Raw genomic sequence first — 19990 nt, forward strand, 5'->3', positions numbered from 1 at the left:
AATTGCGACAGTATTTTTTTTTTCACTTCAAAAATATTGTGCTGCAAAAAACTCAAACCAATTTTCATTTGAACCCAGTTTTTTCTAAGACACTAATTTTTTTTTCGTATATTGCTTCAAATAGAAGCTTGTATTCAATGAGAATATTTTTTTAATCAAATAATATATTTCTATAAGGCTGTATGCCAAATATTTTTGAAAATTAATTCTTCAAAAGAAAGATCTGAATTTATTAAGTTTTATTTTTTGATCAATGTTTTGCTTGTGTTTCCACGAGTTTTTGAAATCAAGTGTTTTCCTTGTTGGTATTGTTTTTAAACTTTTCTTTTTAACATTTTTGGTTATTTTATTACTTCAGAAACTCTTTTTTTTTAACTTGTTTTTACACATCACATTTTTTTCGTTAAATTGAAATATTTACAAAAAAAATAATTGATAATAAATTTTCTTGTGTTGAAATAATGTTATATAATGAATAATGTCATATTTATAAAAATTCTTTGATAATTATTAGTGTATGAAAAATAAAACGAGAAAAACAAAATATCATCTTTTTCATTTTCTGATATTAATTCTTTTTAATTCAATTTTTCATCACCTTTATTATTTAATAGACTAATTTGTAAATCATGCACGTATGATTAATTCAAAAAAAATAACAACAAATTTCTTCAAAATTTCAATTTTACGAAAAAAATGTGATGTGTAAAAACAAGTTAAAAAAAAAGAGTTTCTGAAGTAATAAAATAACCAAAAATGTTAAAAAGAAAAGTTTAAAAACAATACCAACAAGGAAAACACTTGATTTCAAAAACTCGTGGAAACACAAGCAAAACATTGATCAAAAAATAAAACTTAATAAATTCAGATCTTTCTTTTGAAGAATTAATTTTCAAAAATATTTGGCATACAGCCTTATAGAAATATATTATTTGATTAAAAAAATATTCTCATTGAATACAAGCTTCTATTTGAAGCAATATACGAAAAAAAAATTAGTGTCTTAGAAAAAACTGGGTTCAAATGAAAATATGAACCTATTTTAACAGATACAAATTAAATATTTACGAAATGATCGTATAAATGTTCAAATCGATAACTTTGATAGAAAACTTACAATATCAAAAAGAAATAATCATTTATTTGACCTGATGTTTTCACTTGCAAAAAATGAAAAACTGAAACAAATGTTTAATCTCAATTTCGTTATTTACCATTCTTATTTTCATTCAAATCATTTTTTAGTATCTCAAAAAATTTAAATTTACCAACTTCGTCTTCAGACAAATTCGTCATAATGTGACGAGATAATGGCTTGTCACCTTTATTATTTTGTGCCTTTTTGAAAATTGAGGAATAAGGTAGTTCAACTGTTACAGGATTTATTGGCACCGGAGTTGAATAAGAAGATGGTGAAACCTGAAAAATGTGAGCTATTCCGTAATTATTTGTGCAATTATTGGATTTTTTCCCTCCGTCTTTTGGATATTCAAAACTTTCAGCAGAAAGAGGATATCGAGATGTTGATAAGGGAGCTTGCTGCGAGCCTGCAACCTTAAAAAAAGGATTCCTCTGTGGAAGCGAATCAAAAACAGGATATGAGAGACAATCAGAAGAAAAGGAATCAGGAGCAGAAGGAAGAGGAGGATGAATTGAAGTGGAATGATAATCTCTAAAAATATCGTTTGATTGAAAAGAAGGAGGAGGAGAAAAAGAAGATGCTCGTTTCTCCTCAAAGGTGTGTGGCTGTGATAGAGAAGCAGCAGAGCACTGCTTTTCCATAAATGGATAATTAGAATTAAAACGCTGAAATGCTAAAAAATTGGCAGATGGGCACTCTTCAGTCATTGGAAGAGGCGGAGGAGGTGTTGTTGGAGGAGAGATTTCAACTTCTCCAAGAGGCAAGATTGACGTAAAAGGATTGAGAAAAGAATCATTAATTTCTGTTAGAGTATTATTTTTGTAATTTTCAAATGAAGAAGAATTCAATGAAGCAGAATGAGAAGGCAGTAAAGATGTTGGAGATAAATGATTGGAAATTTGATCAGGTAGCGAAAAGGACATTGTTGGCAAAGGGCTTCCTTCAGCGCTTTCTGGTGCCTGTATCTTTAACTCTCTTTGAAAATCTGCTTCTTTGCCACAATGTTCAGACATGTTTTCATTTTTCTTATCGAGCGTTGATGTTCCAAACAGTATTTTATCATTGTAATGAATTATCATTTCTCCTCCAATCAAATCTGTTGCATCTTTTACATCAAGATGATTGCAGCAAGCTTCTAATTCTTCTTCGCCCAATTTGCCACTAAAACTCATTTTTTGCTTTTCTTTTAATTTATTTTTCATAATCTTAATTTTAAATTTTTCATAAGCTTTTTTCTTTGCCTTTTTCCACATTTCTTCTTCCTCCTCATCTTTCATCCAACTTTTCTCAACCCACACTCCATCGCTCAACAGGAATTGCTGCGCTTCTTTCAGCTCCTGCTTCACAATGTGCTTCCATAATTTCTGTGTAATTTTTGCTTTCGCTTCATTTTCGCTTTGCTCGCTTATAGGTTGGCATTCACTATCTGAACAATGGATGCCATCATTTGCTTTTTTCTCATCTGACATTTCCTCCACATTTTCCTCGTATTTCTTCCACCTCTGAATCATTTGATCCTTTCTAGACTCCAACGTTTCGTGGTTTTTCAGCTCTGATGGAAGCTCCCAGAGTTCAAGGCTCCTTTCCATCATTTTCTCTTCTGACGAAACAGAATCACAATCCGAATCACCTTCCAAAGAGAAGCGCTCTTGCTCTTCTGCACCACAGTTTTCTGTCTGCGCTTTGACTGCTAATCTCGACGATTTAGTGAATTGAGTCGATTCCTCATTTTTTGTTATTTTTCTCTGTGCATTGAAATGTTTAACTTTGTTACAAATCTGAGATTTTTTTGAAGGATGAGCCGAATTAATCCATTTGTTCATATCCCTTTCTTGAATGGGCTTGCTAATCATTTCCTTTAAAGCGACTAACATTTCTGAAAATTGAATGGATCCAAACACTTCTTCTTGTAATGAGATAATATCCTCAGGAACTATTTCCGTTTCTTTTTCAGTCATTTTGGAAGATAACGGACAGCCTTTTCCCGCAATAGAACCTGATTTTTCTGGAAAATTCAAATAATCAATCTTTGAAATACTGTTATTCAAATTTGAAAATTTTGCATTATCCCCATTAGATTCAAAAATCCCATCATCTGAAAGAATTGATTGTGATTCTATGGGATAATGGAATTGCTTTTCGCTTTTAATTTTCTCGGTGATAGATCGCTCAGATGAAGGGCACATCACGTCCATAGAATATGCTGAAGATTTTCCTAGAGGGGATGAATGCTCCTTTTCGTTTGTTGAAGAATTGCAAATTATTTGTAAATTTCTGCACTCAGAATCTAATAATCCAATGTCATCGCGCAAAAATGTATTTTTAAAAGAACCACCAACATTTTTGCTCTCAGGAAATCGAACATTTTTGAAAATCATGTTTGATTTTACTTTGAACACTTCGTCATATGAATAACCTTTCGATGAATTCGCAAATTCGAATCGTTCCGAAGAAATAATTGATTCCGAAGGATCACTGCAAAAAAATAAATTGCTTGAATAACTGCTTGATTGCGATAGAAAACTTTCACTCGATGAAAGCTTTTAACGAAAAAATATTTATTCATTAACGAAAATGACAATAAAAATGCAAAAAAATGTATTTGCAAAAAATATGAATAATTAATGCCATACCATTTGAGTTTTTTATAATTATTTGAAACTATACAGAACTTTTATTGAAAATAAAAAGAAAAGAATTACATGAAAAATTATTAAGGGAAGCCAAACAGTCAATTACAAAAGAAAATTTAAGACAATAAAGACCAAAATAAACTATTAGAAAATTAAATCATGAAGCGTATAAAAACTGTTTGTGTTCAAATAATTTTACTATTTTAGAAGATATATTAGAAATTATATAAGTCAAATACAATTTACAAAAAGAGTTGATTAAAAATAGATATCTAATTATCATCTCATACTAAATTAAAAAGAATATATTTTTTGAAAAAAATTAATTTATCAATGAATAAACGAACAACTTCGCAAACATAATTAAAATTTGCTTGAATACATCGAAGTTGTTTTGAAAATCATGATAGAGAAACATTAACATAAATAATATACAAGAGACACACAAAACTATTGAAAAAAAAAATTAAAATAAAATAAAAAATAAAAATAAAAAATTATCTAATTATCCTTCTTCTTCTTCTTCTTCTTTTTCTTTTTCTTTACAGTATGCACTTTTTCTTGCTCATTTCCCGAAGCAACCCCGCCTGCGTAGTTTTCTTCACCCTCCTTCGAAAACGAAGGAGCGCTGTATTGCTCAGCACCATCCAGTGAAGTGAGTGATGACATGAACGGAGAATTGTCTGATGATTGCCCTGCTGTCATATAACCTCCGTTTCCTCCTCCTCTTCCACCTCTTCCTCCTCCTTCTCCTTCTCCTCCTCCTCCTCCCAAACTCATCTCGTCTTCCTCCGCCCTCAGCCCCCCCATCTCCACCATCCCAACCACCCTCTCCCTTCCCGTCACTGCCTGCACCATGTCTGCCCCATATAGCCCATCCGACGCCAATAGCGACGTGAGTGGATTGCCTACCACCATATCAACCGCACTGCGCCCCCACAACTCTCCCTTCCGCCCTTCTTCCTCGGCTGCCAGGCACATCGCAATGTAGTCCCGTGTCTGTGTCGGGTCCAGGCGAGAGCTTTGCCGAGGGACAGCCCACTGAGAGAGAGAGCGGGTGTGGGGGTCGTAGTTGATCGAGCTGTCGAGTGAGAAGTTGCCGTCTGGACGCATCTTCAGCGAGCTGGCTGAGGAGTCTTTGGAGTTTACATTGGAAATGCTGTTATTGTTATTAGCAGCAGAAAAGTTATTACTGCTGCTGCTTTTGTCGCTTCCCTTTGGAGTTTGTTTGGATGGGCGAGAGCGACGGCGCATGAGAAGAGCAAATGCACCGAGCATCAGGGCGGGGGGGATCACATCGAAGAAAGTGTAGAAGATGAAGTAGTGCAGGTAATACTGCCAGCTGTTAAAGAGAATTTGAAAAAAAGAAAATAGAAAAGAAAAGTGAAGAAAATAAATGTATTTATATTGAAATTTCACGTTTGTTCACAGATAAATTGGAATTATGATACAGATAAATCATTGAATGCATTCAAAAATATTGTAAGAAAGACAAATATCGCATAATATAAAAATATCGGTTTTAATGATCATATCATAAGCATTATAAATCGTTTCAGAAGTTGTTATAACACTTTTCCTATTCAATCAACTTTCAAATATTTATTCTTGTTAACAATTCACTTTTTCTTAACAAACCAAAAACCATCATCAGAAAGACATTTGTCGTATGTAGTTTTCCATCTTTCCTTTATCACATTGACATTTGCCAAATCAGTAATGTTCCATATGCACCGCAGGAAGTAAAAGCAGAAGATGACAAACGAAACAATTAGTAGAATTCTTGTTCTCCACTTAAAACTTTGAGAAAGACGACGCTTTCGAATAGAAAGGAGAAGAATCAGGCAATAAACTCCAACCATCAAATCAATCATAGCAAATGCAAATAGGTTGGTTATAGAAGTTGTTGTCACTCTTTTTGCAACGTTACCCGTTTCAAACTAAGAATATATTAAATTATTTTTGGAAAAAATTTTTTAATCAAAAAATAAAATAAGTAAAAAAACAACAAAAGGCAGACTTTTGCAAATGCACTCATAACAATTAGAAGGACAATTAGTATCAAATCAATTGCAGCAAATGAGATTGGTATGTAATATTTCATTTTTGACGAAGGATTTGTAGAGAAAACTGAAGACGGACCCAACCATAAAACCATAAACTGCCATGCTATCATTATCCAACAACGGGGAAGCTGATAACAAACGAGAGAGTAGGCGAACATCGAATAAGGTAAAGGAGCAACCAAAACAAATGACTTGAAGAAAAAAAAAATCCCCATGAAAATCAAAAACAAAAGTTTCATTTTATGAATTTTTTTGCGCTTTAAAGTAAATTCTTGGAAAAGTTCCACAACGGTATAAAGAAGGCATGATACAAAGAAAGAAGCAAGAATAAATAACGGATAGCCCTCAGGTCCATATACAACTGGGCAATTATAAGATAAAAATGCTTGCGTCGCACTGGTATCTGACGCCATGGGCGTTAGGACACAATCCTTTTGTAGTTTATGTTTAAAGCAACTTATAAAAAGTTAGAGATCAAATTTTACCACAACAAAATGAAATGAGAAAAATATTCAAAAAAGAACATGCTATTATATCTTATTCAGAATTCGTAAGCTCTAATTAATTGTATTTCATTTATTGCATAAGATAGAAAAATTAATAACCATATATTGTATTTATTAAAAGACGCAGTCTTTTTTTCTAGTTTTTGGCGAAATATTCCATTTAATTACACTCAGTTAAGTTACTCAAAATACAGTGCAACAACATGAGTGGTAAAAAACAAAGTCAGATCCAACAACAGAACATGGAAAGCGATTCGCTTAACTTTCCGTTTGAAACATACCATTCTTTTTTACAACCGACACCTGCATCAAGAAGCATTATGCTACCCGAAGACCCAATTGAATATTTTTCATATTATGATTTTTGCGACGAGATTGCTTGGAGAACTGCAAATTGTCGCACAGTTCCTGAACTTGAAAATTATACATTGCCTTCACAATATTACCAAGAGATCGGAAGATCTTTTCCTTGGGCATTATCTCATGCAACAAAATATTTATCTGCTACATCGCATTTTGAAGCGTTATCGCTTGAAATTTATGATTTTTGCAGATTTATGTCTCCCACATTTACTGAATATCTTTTTAGAAGGCATATAGTTGATAGAATTGCTCACTTTGTTTCAATACATTGGCCAAAGGCTAAGCTTAGAGTTTACGGAAGCATGTCAACTGGACTATATTTGCCTCAAGCTGATTTGGATCTAACAATTTTAGGAATTCCAAATGGACTTCCTGACTTCCGAGTAATTTTCAGAGATGACAATAATCCAGATCCCCCGTCTGATTTTCTTCAGCGTCACATTGAAGATTCAGAACCTTCACCGTGCGATAAATCTAACATTTTTGATTCTTCAAGCAATATAAGCAACATTTATTCAGACCCACATTTTCCATCAAAAGCTTCTTTTTCTTTCAAATTCGACAAAAATAAAAAAGAACCTGCGTTCCGTTCCACTCGCACTATGTCAGTTTCGTCTCTGCTTTCATTATCTGGCTCTCTCTCTTCTTCATCCACATCCACTCCATCTCCATCTCCCTCTCCATCGTCCTCTAAAGGCGGCAGTGGCGGCAGCTCTTCGTCATCGCCTTCAGGGGTGCAGTCCTTATTCAGCATGAACCGCTCCACGCAGACAAAGTACCTGTGTATGCTTCAACAGGATCTATCCACACACCCAGGCATCACTGAGACACTGTTTTTGCCACAAGCCAAAATTCCGCTTTTGAAAAGTCTGGATCACTTGTCTCAATTGAACACAGATGTGTCGTTGAATTCTGTCGACGGCTTGCTGAACTCGTTTTTAATGCGCCGTTGGATTCGGATGGGCATCGAGCAGGAGAAAGAGCGGTCGAGGAGAAGGCAGATGGGAGGGTGGCATTTTGGGTCATTAAGCCATGAGCATAAGGGAAATAACGATTTCTGTGGGTTAAATGAACAAGGAGGGTGGTGTGATAACAGTGGTGGGAGTGATTTTTGTGATGGTAGTGGAGGAGAAGGTGATAACAAGCAGAATACGGTTCATTTTGCTGGATCTTCTTCTTCCTCTTCCTCTTCCTCCTCCTCCTCCTCCTCCTCCTCTTCTTCTTCTTCTTCTTCTTCTTCTTCTTCTAATTCAAATTCATCTGGCCATTCAATCAAATCCACACTATCCACATCGGCTCCTGCATTTCATCCTTCATCATCATCATCATCATTTTCTTCTTCCTCCTCTTCTTCTTCCTCTTTTTCTTCTGCTCACTCATTCTCCCGCTCTTCCTCGCCTCCCCCCTTTTCCCCAGACCCGCTGCGCCGCACCAACTCCAACAGTCTTCTTCTGTACCTCCGCCCCCTCCTCATTGTTCTGAAGGCATATCTGATAGACAAGCTGATTGCAGAGTCATTTACAGGCGGAATTAACAGCTATCTTTTATTTCTGCTTGTTTTGTCGCATTTGCAGATGTTTTCGGTGAATTATCCAATGCTTTTGGCTTCGGATGAAGGATCAACTGGGTGTGATGATGAGGAATTTTGTGAGGGAAGAAATCAAAGAGGGGAAGGAAGAGGAAGAGGAAGAGGAAGAGGATGTGGTGATAACGAAAGCGGAAGTTTTAGCTCTGGATGTGGATACAGTTCAACTTCAGGGCTTGGATCATATGAAAAGCCAAACAAAGGAGAAAATTCATTTGCTCATTCATCTAATTCGAGTTATGCTTCAAGTGGAGAAAGAAGAGGAGAAATTGATTCTTCTTCTTCTTCTTCTTCTTCTCTTCCTCCAGATTATGACCATCTTCCTTCAATTGGTGTCGTATTTGTGCACTTCTTCCATTTGTATTCTCAAATGTTTGATAACACGACACAGGGCATTTCAGTGAGGAATGGAGGGTTTTATTTCGATCAGAGGACATGGAGAGGAGGGATGTTTGATCCGAACAATGAAATGAATGTGCTGAACCATTCGCATACAAGGTGTGTGTGTGTGTGTGTGAGGGAGGGAGGGAGAGAGAGAGAGAAAGAGAAAGAGAGAGAAAGAGAGAGAGAAAGAGAAAGAGAAAGAGAAAGAGAGAAAGAGAAAGAGAGAAAAAGAGAGAAATTATAGAGGAGATATTTAATGAAATATTTCAATATATTTGTTTTATTTATTTATTTATTTATTTATTTATTTATTTATTTATTTATTTATTTATTTATTTATTTATTTTCTATTTATTTTGTTTTATTTTATATTATTTTTTCATTATTATTATGATTATTGTTATTATTATTCTTTCTTCTATCTTCTATCTTCTTTCTTCTTTCTTCTATCTTCTTTCTTCTTTCTTCTATCTTCTTTCTTCTTTCTTCTTCCCCTCCCCCTCCTTTTTTTTTTCCCCTTTTCTCTTTCCCAGACACTCCCACGGGCACTACGTCTCCCCCGACAACATCCTCTGTGTCGAAGACCCACAGAGAATCGACATCAACATTGGCTCAACATGTTTCTTGTTTGGAAAAGCTAAGCATATTTTTGGAAATACGTTTTTGTTGCTGACAGCCCCGTTCCAGCTGCATATTCAAGTGCAGCAGAACATTATGATGAAGAGGAGGGAAAGAGAGATGATGAGGGAGAAAGAGAAGGAGAAAGAAAGGGAGAAAGAAAGGGAGAAAGAAAGGGAGAAAGAAAGGGAGAAAGAAAGGGAGAAAGAAAAAGAAAAAGAAAAAGAAAAGGATAAATTCCAATATGAACATTCAATTGAAAATCCAAATGAAAATTGCAACAAAACGAATGAGGAAAAAACGAGTTCGAAAGAACCTTCTTCGTCAAAACAGTTTCATACACCAACTTTTGCTGCTCCAACTGCCACTTCTGCTTCTTCTCCTTTCTTTTTCTCTTCCTCTTCCTCTTCTTCTTCCTCTCTGTCCCTCTCCCCCATACCTTCACAAACCCCTCCTCCTCTTCCTCATGATCCTTGTTCTTCTCCTTCCGCCCCTTCCACCCCAATCGCTTCCCATACCCCTTCCCTTCGCACTTCTCCTGCTCTTTCTTCTTCTGCCCTCAGAACAAGAACAAAAAGAAAACCTCCGCTTCCAGACAAACCTTCTTCGTATTCTTCCTCTTCTTCCTCTTCTTCCTCCTCCTCCTCTTCTTCTTCCTCTTCCTCTTCCTCTTCTTCTTCCCCTTTTATCTCCACTCCTTCCTTTATCCCATCTCCTTCTCTGTCTCCTGGTCTCTTAACTCTTATTCCTTCCCCTTCCACCACCCCGATTCCTCTTCCTTCTCCTTCCTCCTCTCCCCCACTTCCTACTTCTTCTTCTCTTTCTTCCTCTCTCACCCCTCTGCCCCTTCCCCTCAACACCCCTTCTCCTGCTCTTTCCCCTTCCTGGAGGATCCAGGGCCTTCACATGATCCCCTCCGCGCAGTCAATTCTCCATCGGCCCACCATCCTTGGCCGTATTGTGTCTGTTTCCCCTTCTTTCACTCGATGGAGAGGGGAGCTGAATGAGAGCGTATGGGAGGAAATAGCAGCGGAGTGGGGGTTTTTGAGGGCGCGGTGCTTGGCGTGGGTGGAAGGGGTGAAGAACGTGCAGGTGCTGATGCGGATGATGATGATGATGGAAGGAGAGGGAGGGGGAGAGGGAGGAGGAGGAGGAGGGGGAGAAGGAGAAGGAGAAGAAGAAGAAGGAAAAATTGTTGGAGAAGGAGAAGGAGAAGGAGAAGGAGAAAGAAGAGAAGAGGGAAATGTTAATTGCGAAGGAATTAATGGAAAGAAAGAAGGAGAAGAAGAGAAAGGAAAAGTTTTGGAAAATCCTTGTTTAACTTCGGTTTCTGTTTCATCTTCTGAATTGAAAAAAGACACTGAAAATGTTTCTTCTTCTTCTGTTGAAGTGAAAACTGAATATAAAGAAGAAGAAAAAGAGGGAAAGGAAAAGGAAAAGGAAAAGGAAAAAGAAGAGAAAGAGAGAGAGAGAGAGAGAGAGAAAGAGAAAGACGAGAAAGACGAGAAAGACGAAAAAGACGAAAACAAAGAAGAAAACGTTAAACCTCTGCCTTTGGAGATAAATGGATGTGAAAATGATGATGGTAATGATAACAAAGTTAAGGAATTGATTAATGTTTCTTCTCCTTCTTCATCTTCTTCATCTTCTTCTTCTTCTTCTCCTTCTTCTTCTTCTTCTTCTTCTTCCCTTTCTCCTTCTTCTTCTTCTCTTTCTCCTTCTTCTTCTCCTCCTCTTTCTTCTTCTTCTTCTTCTTCTTCTTCTTCTTCTTCTTCTTCTCTCTCAACCTCTGCTACAAGTGCATTTAGCGTGAAATTCACTTCTGTTTCTTCCTCTTCTTCCTCTTCTTCTTCTTCCTCCTCCTCTTCTTCTTCCTCATTAAATTCTTCTCCTTCTTCTTCTCCTTCTTCTGATAATAATAATAATAATAATAATAATAATAATAACATATACCCCTCTATACTTTCTAGTTCTCTGTCTAGTAATTTATCTCCTTCTTCTTCTTCTTCTTCTTTCGTTCCTATTTCATCATCATCATCATCATCTTCTTCTTCTTCTTCTTCTTCTTCTCTTCCTCTTTCTTCTTCTTCCTCCTCCTCTTCTTCTTCTTCCTTTTCTCCTTCTCCTCCTCCTTCTCCTCCTTCTCTTTCCTTTCCTTCTTCCTCTTCCTCTTCCTTTTTTCCTTCTTCTTCTTCTTCTTCTTCTTCTTCTCTTTCTGAAACAACCCTTCCTGCTTTGTCTTCTTACCTCCGCTATTTCGAAGAGCTCATAGAAAAACACCCTTTTCAGTGGGAAAAGGACAACTGCGATATTCTTCTTGCTCATTTCTTCAATCAGACATGCTGTTCGAGTTATTTGGGCGATGGAGGAGGAGGGGGAGGGGGAGGAGGGGGAGGAGGAGGAGGGGGAAATAATAAAGATAAAGATAAAGACAATAATGTTTCTTCCTCTTCTTCTTCTTCTTCTTCTTCGAAAAATAATCAAAAACAAAAAATTTCTTCTTCTTCTTCTTCCCTTTCTCCTTCTTCTTCTTCACCATCTTCCTCTTTATCATCATCATCTTCTTCTCTTTCTTCCTCTTCTTCTTCCTTCTCCTCCTCTTCTTCTTCCAACAACAACCTTTCCGACACCCAATCGCTTCTCACCACTTCTTCTTCTGTTTCCTTCGATTCCATTGTCCCTCCTCGTTCTCATTCCCCCCTCTCCACTTATCGCTATTGCATCTTTAGACAAAGAATTACCCCAAAGCCGTTTTTCTATGAGCAAATGGAAGGAGAGGGAGAAAGAGGAAGAGGAGGAGGAGGAGGAGGAAGAGGGGGAGGAAGCAATGTGAATATTAATTCTTCTTCTTCTTCTTCTTCCTCTTCTTCTTCTTCAAAATATAAATTTGGAGCAAGAAATAACTTGAATTCGGCTTATTCTTTTTCTTTTCCTTCTTCTTCTTCTTCTTCCTCTGCTTCATCATCATCATCTTCTTCTTCTTCTTCTTCATACAACCCATTTGCTTCCTCCAACCCTTACGAAGCACTTTCCATGCCTTTATCGCTTTCCCCTCTTCCTTCTTCTTCTTCCTCCTGTTCTCTTTCTTCTTCTTCTTCTTCTTCCTCTTCTTCTTCTTCTTCTCCAATCGATTCGTTAGAATCGCCTTTTGTCACCTTCACAGCCGAAATGATCGCTTCCCATCCGATTTTCTCTCTTCTTTTGGCTTCTCTCATAGAAACTGCATACAAATTCAGCAACATCCATTTTGTTCCTCCTCTTGTATCGTCTTTCTCGTCGTTGCATGAGACGTTTCCGGAGTTTGTGGGGGGTTTTAATAATAACAATTGGAATAATAATAATAATAATGCTGTTTCTTCTTCTTCTTCTTCTACTTCTTCTTCTTCTTCTTCCTCTTCCTTCTCTTCTTCTTCTCTTTCTTCTTCTTCAAATATATCTTCTTTGAAGGAAACGATGAAGAAGAAAAAGAGCAATAATAATAATAACAGCAATAATAATGAAAAGGATAAAGAAAAAGAGAAAGAAAAAGAGAAAGAAAAAATAAAACCAAAACAAACACCGAAAAAAAGCTGTTTTTCGCTCAATCCAACTTCCCCCCCTTTCAAACCTCGTTTCAACAGACCTCCTCTTCAGTCAATTATTGTTCCGAATGTTGTGGTTAATACTTCTTCTTCTTCTTCTTCTTCTTCTTCTTCTTCTTCTTCTTCTTCTTCTCTTCCTCCTTCTTTTATTTCTTCTTCTCTGACTGCTTCTTTCCCTTCGAATTCTTCTTCTTCCTCTTCTTCTTCTTCTTCTTCCTCTTCTTCTTCTTCTTCTTCCTCTTCTTCTTCTTCTTCTTCTCCTTCATCTTCATTTTCTTCCTCCTCCTCTTCTTCTTCTTCTTCTCTTCCTCCTCTTTCTTCCTCCACTCCAGACATTATTTCTCCTTCTTCTTCTCCATTCATTTCTTCCCCTTCTCCTACCCCTCTTCTTCTCTCAAATTCTTCCATTTCATCTTCATCATCATCATCTTCTTCTTCTTCTTCTTCTTCTTCTTCTTCTTCTTCTTCAATTAAACAAGAATCAAATATAAAGACACAAACTGATAAAAGTTCAAATACGTCATCGTCAAATTCTTCTTCTTCTTCTTCTTCTTCTCTTAAAGAAATTGATCAAAAACAAAACGTTTCAACATCTTCCTCCACATCATCTTCTTCTTCTTCTTCTTTTTCTCTCTCTTCTTCCTCTTCTTCTCTCTCTCCCTCTTCTTCTCTTTCTTCCTCTTCCTCTTCTCCTTCTCCTTCCTCTTCTCCTTCTCCCCTTCCTCCCAAACGCACTTCTCCTGATAATCTTCCCCCAATCATTTTCGTCCCTGCCCTCTCTTCAACCACTCACATAGACGAATTATCCGCTTCTGCCCCGTTAGACACACTTAAATGCGGATTTTTCTCGCCGCCGCCTCCACCTTCTTCTTCTTCTCCTTCTTCTTCTTCTTCCTCTTCCTCTTCTTCGTCTTTATCTTCATCTTCCATTTCATCTTCAAATTCTTCTTCATCCTCTTCTTCCTCCTCCTCCTCTTCTTCTTCTTCTTCTTCTTCTTCTTCTTCACGTCATCCAGATCTTCATGTTACTCCTCCTCTTCCTTTCACGTTCCCTCCATCAGGTGTGTTTGTTCCATTGAAATTCGCTTCTTCTGCAGAAAATGTGAAAATTAGTAAAGAAAATGAAGAAAGAGAAGAGAAAGAAGAAGAAAGATTGAAAGAAGAAAGAGAAAGAGAAAGAGAAAGAGAAGAGAAAGAGAAGAAAGAAGAAGAAGAAGAAGAAAATGACAACAATAATAACAAACATAACCAAAATATATCAAAAATTTCAAATTGTACAAATAATTTGAGTCTTCCTCATTCCATTCATAAGATACAGAGGGAATTATCTCCAAGAGCTCCTGCTTTTGTTCCTTCTTCTTCTTCTTCTTCTATTGGTTTTGTGTCAATTTCAAAGGAAAACAATAAAAATGAGAGAGAAAAAGAGGGAAACGTTGATAAAAGTGTTGAAAAGAGTGTTGTTGATGAAGAAGAAGAAGAAGATGATGATGATGATGATGAGAATGAGAAAGGGAAGAGGAAGGAAGAGAATGAGAAGAAATATGGTAATAATAATAATAATAATAATAATAATAATAGAGAAAATAATGGTATTTATCATTATAGCAGTGGAAATTATAATAATAATGCAAATAACAATAGAGCCAACAACAATAAAGTTAACAATGAAAATCAGATTGCTTCAAATCTTTCTTCTTCTGAGTCATTTTCATCATCATCTTCTGCTTCTGCTTCTTCCTCTTCTTCCTCTTCTTCCACTTCATCTCTAATCACTTCATCCTCAAACATTTCGTCTTCTTCTTCCACATGTTCATCTTCCTCTTCTTCTAATTCCATTTCAAATTCCAACCTAAAATCTTCTTCTTCTTCTTCTTCCATTTATTCCTCTCGTTCTAATTCTTCTTCTTCTCATTTATCTGTTCTTGATCCAATACGCTCACCAACGCCAACACCTTCAGACACAGACACAGAAACAGACACAACTCCTGTGAATGAATTGAACATTGATAACTTTCATATTTCTCTTGCTGTTTGCTCTTCTTCTTCTTCTTCTTCTTCTCTTTCTTCTTCTTCTTCCATTTCATTACCAATCACTTCGTTATCTTCTTCTCTTTCTTCTACTCTTCCTTCCATTTCATCATCTTCCTCTTCTTCTTTTTCTTCCTCTTCTTCTCCTCCTCCTTCCTCTTCTTCTTCTTATTCTTCCCCTTCACACACCCCAACTTTTCCTTCTTCTTCCTCTTCTTCTCCTTCTTTCTCTTCTGATTCATTTGAACATCATCTTCACTTGTCGACTGCTTCACCCGAATTTATCCCTTCTTCACGTCGCTTTTCTTCTCATTCTCCTTCAAAAACACAGAAATCGAGTGATAATTGCAGCAATAACAGTAATGTTAACATTAATATTAATAATAACATGGGTAGTAATGACACCAATGTTCGAAATTCATTGAAGTTTTCTTCTTCTTCTTCTTCTTCTTCTTCCTCATCCATTTCATCTTCCACTTCAGCTTCTTCTTCCATTTCATCTTCTTCTTCCTCCTCCTCCTCCTCCTCTTCCTCTTCTTCATATGCCTCCCCTTCTCCTCCACACATCAACAACATCAGCAACAAACCTCTTTCTTTCAATGAACTTTCAACTCTTCCTTCAAAATTATCACCAATTGCTATGCAAACACCTATTTCTTCTTCGATTTCAAAGGAAAATCAAACTTCTGAACAAAATAATAGTTTCGCTTCATTTTCTTCTTCTCTTTCTTCTGATTCTGCTTCTTCTTCTTCTTCTTCAATTTCATCTTCATCTACATCTTCTTCTTCATCTGAAGCACAAAACCAAGAAAACAACCTCAAATTTATTTCATCTTCTGAAAATGGAATCAAAAATGAATACAAAACCAATTTGGATACGAAAATTGATTCAATTGAAGAAAGAACTGAAATGAAAGAGAAAGAAAATAAAGACAAAGAAATTATGATGAATTTTGATAATTCAATGGAGATTACTGAAAGGGAGGAGGTTGAAAGAGAGAAAGGAAGAGAAGAAGACAAAGAAAGAGAAGAAGAAGAAGAAGAAGGAAACGAAGAAAGAAATGAAGAAAGAGAGGAAGATGAAGAAGAAGAAAGAGAAGGAGAAGAAACAGGGCTCAGCTTATACGAAGGCAGTTCAGCTGTCCGAGTTGCATTAGAAGTGGAAACGGTGAAGCATTTTGACAATGTGGAAGATTTGAAAGCAGCAATAGCAGCAGAGATGAAGCAGATGGCAGAGGAGAGGAGGGAAGAGAAGAGGAGGGCGAAGAAAGAAGCGAGGAGGATGAGGAGGGCGGAGAAGGAAGAGAGAGAAAGAAAAGAAGGAAGAGAAGGAAGAGAGGAAGAAGAAATGGAAGAGGACGAGGAAGATGAAGATGAAGAAGATTATGATGATGAGTTGGATGATGATGAAGATGACGATGACGATGAAGAGGAGGAAGAGGAGGTTTTGATTGAGTTTGTGGATGAAGATGAAGAGGAGGAGGAGGAAATGGAAGAAATGGAAGGAGAAGAGATGGAAGGCATGAAGCAGAGGAGAGAAGAAGGAGAAGGAGAAGGAGAAAGAGGAAGAGGAAGAGGAAGAGGAGAAGAAGGAGAAGAAGAAGGAGAAAGTGAAGGAGAAGGAAAAGGAGATGAAAGAAGAGGAAAAGAAGAGAAAGGACAGAGTGAAAGAAACCTTTTGCTTTCTGGGTTTGGCGATGCTGACGAGATGATTGAGGAGCGATTGAGGCAGCGGAAAGAAAAAGGAGCAAGGAAAGAAGGAGAAGAAATTTCTGGAAGATTGACAAGTGGAGCAGTTGAGAAGACGAGAAACGCACATTTGCTAAGAGATTCGCAAGCGCTTTCGTCGTCAAATGTTCCTTCGACGTCTGAGGTTAGTTCTCTTCCTCCAACTTCCTCGTCTTCTTCTTCTTTGTCCTCTTCATCTTCTTCTTCCTCATCATCTTCTTCTTCTTCCTCTTCTATTCCTTTCTCTTCTTCCTCTTCTTCCTCTTCTTATTCCTCAAGCTCTTTAAGTTCCTCAAAACGATCCCTTTCTTCTTCTTCATCGTCTTCTTCTTCAAATGAAGAAGTAACACAGCGCATTTCATTGAAGTTTGTGTGGCCAAACAGCGGACCATCGCCTTTCTCATCACAACTCAGAGCAGATTCACGAAATGTCAGTAATAAAAACAGTTTTAATAGCAATAATAATAAAAGTATTAATAGAAGTTGTTATAGTAACGATGGCAGCAGTAAAAACAGTGAAGGAGCGTTGTTTCCACAGCCAGAACTGTCTCCACCAGCTGTGGCAATGAGGAGGATGAACGATGGTGGGATGATGGGGTTGTTGGATGAAAGAGGAGAGAAAGGGAAAGGAAAAAGAGAAGGAAGAGAAAAAGAAGGAGAAGGAGAAGACGACGATGATATTGATGATGAAGAAAAGGAACAGAGGAAGAGAAGAATAAGTGAGAGTTCGAGTAGTTCAGGGAAGAGAACAGGGTTGATGAATCGAATAAACGAAGGGATGGAGGCGCAGCAGGCTAAAAACAGAGGAGGGAGAAGCGAAAACTGTGGAGAAGAGGGAGAAACGGAGGCTGAGAAGCAGAGGAAGGAAAGGAGAATGTTTGAGCAATATCAGAAAGGGAGGGAGCAGTTGATTGCGCTTGCAGAGATGGATTCAGATTTGGAAGGGGGTTTTGAAAGTGGGGTGGATAGATTTGGAAATGAAGATGGTGATGATGAAAGGAGGTGGAAGGAAACAAACAGAAGGACGGGAAATGAGGAGGAGAAAGAGATTGAGGAAGAGGAAGAGGACGAGGAGAAAAGTGTGAGAAGCGAGAAATACGCAAGCGATGACGGGGACATATTTCAGATAAGTGATGATTCGACATCGGCTGAGCAAACGTCGCCTTCGATTGTCTCCTGCTGCTCATCTTCAGCTTCTCGTGCCACTCCTCTTGGTGTGTTAACCGAGGTGTCACCTTCTCTCAGCAAAAGCTCAGTGCTATCTTTGTCCTCCTCTCCTTCTTCTTCTTTCACTCCTTCGTTTGCCCATTCTGTCTCTCCCTCGTGTGTTTCCTCCTCCTCCTCTTCTTCTTCTTCTTCTTCTTCACCTTCCCCTACTCCTGCTGTTTCTGCTCCGCTTTCTCATCTGCCAGGGTCTACACCTACACTTGTTGTCTCGCCTTCTTCTCCTTTTTCTGTGTCGCCTTCATTTGGGGCGTCTTTAGGTGCAAATGGAACATCACATTGCTCCCAGCAATTGAATCAAAATCATCTTGATGCTTCTTCCTCTTCGTTGACTTCTTTAACATCCTCATCCTCATCATCGTCAACATCATCTTCTTCTTCTTCATTTTCATCCACACACCATCAAAACACATTAAATACAGTTCACACTAATAATACTGCTTTCAATTCTCCATCACCAGGCCTTTCGCTTTCGCTTTCTCATTCATCTTCACCTGTTACCCAAAATTCACACACTGTTTCTGTAAAATCTTCGTCGTTCTCAGAACCTGTTCCTGATCCGTCATGCTCTCCACCAGCTATTGCAGTTGTGGAGCAAGTGAGTGCATTTGAAGGAGACTCAGCGAATGAAAGGTTATCTTGAAAGAATAAATGACAGCACTGAATGAATGATTTGGAACAATACCATTTGACAGCTTGTGAACAATAAGTGAATGAGCATTGTCACATTTTAAAAGGTGAATTGATGAATGAACATTTTTTGAAAGATAACTTCGATTTTTTTTTTTTTAGCCAATCTGTTTTTGAAGTCTAATATTGTAATTGTGATTTGTTTTTATTTTTATTTTATTTTATTTCATTCATTCATTTATCTGTTTATTTTTTCTTTTGTGTAATTAGATGTAAAATTTTTAGAAATTAAGCGAATGATGCTTATTCATTTTTAATCATTATTTTATCAAATATATTATAATTATAAAATATTCAACATAAACTTTGAATATTTTTATTGGAAAAAAAAATATCATGTATTACGTTTTTAAAATTTATATAACAAAAATTTCCTTTGCATTATGCACAAAGAAAACACCAGTCTTTTTTGAATTTGATAGAATTATGCCTTTTTGATTTTTAGTATTATGGAAATGATAACTTTTGAAAGAAGAAAAACTTTTTTTGAAAAATTAACACTGCAAATTCAATTCAGAAATAGCAAAAATGGAAAAGTTGTTTGGCAAATGGAGAATATCATAATTCCGCATGATCATTGCCATTTATTATTATATATATTGTTATGCATTTATTTTGTACTTATTAAGTTTTTTGGGTTTTGACGAATATAGCAAGTTCAAATCGGACTTAGTGTTGGATTAGGGTTTTTTCGAACAACATAAGGGTTAGGGTTAACCCAAGAAGCGATTTCTTTTATGAAAATTATAAAAATTGTGGGATGGATCATCTTAGTAACAGGATGAATCCCATTTTCCAGTTGTCTTCGCAGAATATCTTTTCTTTGGAACATTTGTGGTTTTTTCTTTCTTTTTTGTTCATTTAAATAAATTTTCTGAAAATATCTCATCATTAAAACATCAATTTGAACTGTTTTCCTTAACAGAAATGGGAAAATGGAAATGATATTAATGGAAAATAATTCCAGTGATAACCGTTTCTTTTTCATATTCTTTAAATTTGTATGTCATCAAATTTTAGAAAAAAATAACATTTATATCCCATCAATGTGTGTTATGAAAAAACAAAATTTCTATTCAAATTTTTGAATCATCAAAAATTTATTCTTTTTAATATGATTCCTTATTACATAAAAACGAAATAATTATGAATTTTCTTTAAATGATGCACCTCACTCATAGAGTTCTCTTGTGAACATAAGTTAATATCATGACAAAAGTCTGACAGAAATACCGAATTAAAAAAATGGTGGATTTAATAATTGTTTTTAATCTCAGAAAGATTGCTTTTGTTGATAAATATTATAACTTTTTGAAAGACTTCAATGACTTTATTTATTTTTTGATTTCATATTCCAAAGTTTCGAGCAAGTTTTTGGTTTTTTCAAATGAAAAAATGCTATTAGTTGTATTTTTTCATCTTGCCATGGAATGAATCATGAAT

General features: G+C 36.5%; 3 protein-coding genes across 3 annotated transcripts; 1 reads left to right on the forward strand and 2 right to left on the reverse strand.

Annotated features, from left to right (window-relative positions):
* Positions 1-1206: 1206 nt before the first annotated feature.
* MONOS_6261 (uncharacterized protein) lies at positions 1207-3856 on the reverse strand (the record flags this gene model as incomplete). Its single annotated transcript, XM_067876480.1, has 2 exons — positions 3775-3856; positions 1207-3681 (listed from the first exon to the last, which is right to left on the reverse strand). Exons 1-2 carry the CDS (start codon positions 3775-3777, stop codon positions 1207-1209), a joined length of 2478 nt encoding a protein of 825 aa, XP_067724145.1. The 5' UTR covers positions 3778-3856.
* MONOS_6262 (uncharacterized protein) lies at positions 3763-6253 on the reverse strand (the record flags this gene model as incomplete). Its single annotated transcript, XM_067876481.1, has 3 exons — positions 3763-5116; positions 5413-5714; positions 5795-6253. The coding sequence occupies 3 exons, from the start codon at positions 6251-6253 to the stop codon at positions 4276-4278; spliced, it is 1602 nt and encodes a 533-aa protein (XP_067724146.1). The 3' UTR covers positions 3763-4275.
* A 210-nt stretch (positions 6254-6463) lies between these two features.
* On the forward strand, positions 6464-18858 carry MONOS_6263 (putative non-canonical poly(A) RNA polymerase PAPD5/7). The gene is made up of 3 exons (XM_067876482.1): positions 6464-8792; positions 9212-10611; positions 10897-18858. Exons 1-3 carry the CDS (start codon positions 6550-6552, stop codon positions 18498-18500), a joined length of 11247 nt encoding a protein of 3748 aa, XP_067724147.1. The 5' UTR covers positions 6464-6549; the 3' UTR covers positions 18501-18858.
* The last annotated feature ends 1132 nt before the right edge of the window (positions 18859-19990 follow it).

This window comes from Monocercomonoides exilis (genome assembly GCF_001643675.1).
Source record: "Monocercomonoides exilis strain PA203 chromosome Unknown scaffold34-1095894, whole genome shotgun sequence".
Taxonomy (NCBI): domain Eukaryota; phylum Preaxostyla; order Oxymonadida; family Polymastigidae; genus Monocercomonoides; species Monocercomonoides exilis.